This window comes from Mus musculus, chromosome 17, assembly GCF_000001635.26.
Source record: "Mus musculus strain C57BL/6J chromosome 17, GRCm38.p6 C57BL/6J".
Classification (NCBI taxonomy): domain Eukaryota; kingdom Metazoa; phylum Chordata; class Mammalia; order Rodentia; family Muridae; genus Mus; species Mus musculus.
The window spans coordinates 38,147,056-38,151,215 of NC_000083.6; the positions used below are offsets into that span (position 1 = coordinate 38,147,056).

Consider the following 4,160-nt stretch of genomic DNA (forward strand, 5'->3'; position numbering starts at 1 on the left):
TGATGTGTAGTCATAGAACAAGAATCATATCTTGGTCTGAGAGACTCTTTTGGAAGCTCACAAGGTGGCCCTGAGGTTTCAATGAAGCATAGACTGAGATGTGCTTCTTACTGCAAGAATACAGTTTACTATGAAGCTGCCGATTGGCCAGAAAAGTAAATCTGGGCAATGGAATGTTATCTTAATATCACATTTGAATATTCATTTTATGACAGAGATGAGTTTGTATGAAACACTCACATAAAATGTGTACATAAACCTTTATAGTTTTCAAAACTTTTTTTACTCTATTTCTTGATCTTATTATATTAGCATTTACTGTAACTATGAAGTACTGGAATATATCCAGGAGATACAAAATTAGTAGCATTTGAATGTCACACAGTCTGAATTCAGATATCAGTTGACAAAGGATACTTGGACATATACTTATAATATCAATGTGAATAACAAAACAATATCTCTGAGTGTTGACCCAATTTTTATAATGAAAAAGAGAATTAAAATCAGTTGATGAATAAATACATCTAGAAGATGAATGAGCTAATAATGATTTATCACAAATTATTAAATGTCAAACCTTCCACTAAATAGTTAAAATTAAGCACATATATGATACAAAATTAAGCACATATATGATACAAAAGAACAACACTGTAATTGAGTCTTAACTCATTTGGTTTATAAATAGAGGATTGTTGATAACTGTACAATTATGAAGAAAAACGTCAAGTTTTAACTACTTGCTTAACCTCAAGTACATAAAGGAGGCTTGTAGATATCTCAAATGTATTCATTACACATGTAGAAGGTTTGATAGTTCAGCCCAGAATAAAGAATTGGACCAGCCAATTTTCCATACTAAGATCTCAGAGCTCTTTCTTCCAACTTCTCTGACTGATTCCTGGAAGTATTTCTAAGATGTTTCAGTAATGCCTTTATCACTGCTCTTAAAATTAGTTCCTCACCTTTATGTTACATGTATAGTCAGATAATTCAAAACTCCCTTTCAAAATTTGTATCAGAAATAAAAGTTAAATCAACAGTTGCTATAATATTTTGTGCATGTAGGATTATATTTGTGTGTGAATGTGTGTGAGTTCATGTTTCTATTTTATGGATGTGTCCTGCATAAAAAATCCAGAGTCTATGTCAAATATTTCTATACTTGATTTCTACTTTATGTTTGGAGACTGTGCCTCCTGCTAATCTTGGAGTTCATCAATACAGATACATTAGCTGGTCAGCAAGCTCCAGAAAAATAAGCAGTTTAATTTTTTTAACTATAGATGGGAAATATGTATCCCTTGCCATCATTTTTACCTAAGTACTGAAGATAAAACCCAGGTCCTCTTGCTTTGGCTCAAAGCTCTATATGGACTGAGATGTCTCCTAACCATCACGATGGCATTTCAAGCGTGGAATGCTAATCTTGGTTTCCATAGTCACAAGCAATGGATCATGAGGTTTTGCTCTTCCTATAACACTAACTTTCTTGATACTTCTTTACTATAGGAGAGTCAGATTGCAGAGAATGATATTGATCAATAAAAGTCACCCAGAAGAGTTTATTCTACTTGGTTTTGCAGACCGTCCTTGGCTGGAACTTCCTCTCTTTATTATTCTTCTGGTAACATACCCCACAGCCATGATTGGAAACATTGCCATCATTCTCGTGTCTATATTAGACCCCTGTCTCCATAGCCCTATGTATTTCTTCCTCACCAACCTCTCCTTTCTGGACATGTGCTACACCACAAGCATTGTACCTCAGATGTTAATTAACCTTTGGGGCTCTACAAAGACCATCAGCTACATGAGGTGTGCAGTTCAGCTTTATTTCTTCCACACAATGGGGGGTACAGAGTGTGTCCTCCTGGCTCTTATGTCCTTTGACCGATATGTGGCCATCTGCAAACCCCTGCACTATACCCTCATAATGAATCAGCGCAACTGTGTCCTGTTAGTGTCCACTGTGTGGCTGACTGGAATTTTCTATGCTGTCTCAGAGGCCACTGTAACACTGCAATTGCCTCTTTGTGGCCACAATAAAATGGATCATTTGGTGTGTGAGATTCCAATTCTGATAAAAACTGCTTGTGGTGAAAAAGAGACTAATGAGCTTGCTCTCTCAGTAGTATGCATTTTTCTTTTAGCTATTCCTCTGTGTTTAATTCTTGCCTCCTATGCTAGTATTGGACATGCTGTCTTTAAAATCAAATCTTCAGAGGGAAGAAAAAAGGCCTTTGGGACATGTTCCTCTCATCTCATTGTAGTTCTCTTGTTCTATGGTCCAGCCATTAGTATGTATCTTCAGCCTCCTTCCTCTATTACAAAAGACCAACCTAAGTTCATGGCTCTCTTCTATGGAGTAGTAACTCCTACATTGAACCCCTTCATCTATACCCTGAGGAATAAGGATGTAAAGGGGGCATTAGGTAAACTATTCAGGAACATTTTTATATCAAAGTAAATGCTTGTAGACATTATATAAAATAATTAACAAATTAGAGGCTTTTCCTGTAATTCATTCCCTGTACAAAACTCATCTGTCTTTTTTAATATATATGTTATTATAAAATATATTTTGTTATTTTTGCATATCCTAATTATGCTAGGCAATGGTTGATCTTGGATAGTATTAAACAATATGGATGCTCTGCTTAGAAAAAAATGTAAAACTCCATGATGTTAGTACATTTACCAATACTTACATTATTAAATGCTATAAGAATTGTTTAGTGTATAATACAATTAAGTTGTTTCAAGCTAATGTTCACGAAAATTACATATTAAACATTCATCCATTTTTAAAAAATTGTGACTTGTGAAATAAATCCTTACATTAAAAAAATAAAAATAAAAAAATACCCTTACGTTTTCCCAATTCGTGTGAGAAGGCTGATTATATACTGTTAAGAAGGAACTGCTTTTAATAAACTATTTTGTTGGTTTATAGATTTATTTATGTGGATTTTTTTTAAAATGCCCTCTTAATTTTTCTTAAACATAACTATGAATGTATTCTACATGAGAAATTGAGGAACTTACCATTGAATACCAAAAAGAGCACGATAAAAGATGAAAACATATTATTTTCTTAAACATTAATTTTAAATACGTTGATCAGTTACATAGCAAAAAACGTAATATATAATGACAGCCTGGAAACATTTATGTGCATGTACTTGTAGCTAGATAGAATGTCTTTTTTTATTAGATATTTTCTCCATTTATATTTCAAATGCTATCCCCTTTCCTAGTTTCCTCTCTGAAAATCCCCTGTATCCACCCTACCTGTGCCCTGCACCCCAACCCACTCACTCCTGTTTCCTGGCCCTGGAATTCCCCTGTACTGAGGCATATAATTTTCACAAGATCAAGGGCCTCTCCTCCCATTGATGGCCGGCTAGGCCATTCTCTGCTACATATGCAACTAGAGATCCAAGCTCTGGGGGTTACTGCTTAGTTCATATTGTTGTTCCTCCTATAGGATTGCAGACCCCTTTAGCTCTTTAGGTACTTTCTCTAGCTCCTTCATTAGGGGCTCTGTGTTCCATCCAATAGATGACCGTGAATATCCACTTCTGTATTTGCCAGGCACTGGCATAGCCTCTCAATAGATAGCTATATTAGAGTCCGTCAGCAAAATCTTGCTGGCATATGCAATAGTGTCTGGGTTTCATGGTTTTCACTGGAATGGATCTCCAGGTGGGGCAGTCTCTGGATGGTCCTTTCTTCTGTCTCAGCTCCAAACTTGGTCTCTCTAAACTCCTTCCATGGGTATTTTGTTCCCCATGATAGAATGTCTTTTTAAAGCATGAGAGAGGAAGTAATTTGAAATTTGGATTGAAGAAGAACTTGCTTATTTATTTGCAATATGATTTGTTATAAATATGTAAATTTCACATAAGGACATTCAAAATATACATCAACACCAGTTGAAATATCTAAGACAGTTCTGGGACCAACAATGAGAATTCATCTTTTATCCTGAAATCAGCTATACTTCATTATAACACATTGATCACTTATAAAAATTATGTTGTATTGGATTAATTTATGAATAATTAAATAAGGTGAACAATAAAGAGTTAAATATGAATGAAAATGTAAGATGAGTCAGTTTTCTTGCCTTGGATGCTAAAATTTTTGGTCAA

General features: G+C 34.8%; 1 protein-coding gene across 1 annotated transcript; it reads left to right on the plus strand.

Annotated features, from left to right (window-relative positions):
- The first annotated feature begins 1,534 nt into the window (after window positions 1-1,534).
- On the plus strand, window positions 1,535-2,473 carry Olfr133 (olfactory receptor 133). The gene has a single exon (NM_146831.1). It carries the CDS (start codon window positions 1,535-1,537, stop codon window positions 2,471-2,473), a length of 939 nt encoding a protein of 312 aa, NP_667042.1.
- Window positions 2,474-4,160: the final 1,687 nt, after the last annotated feature.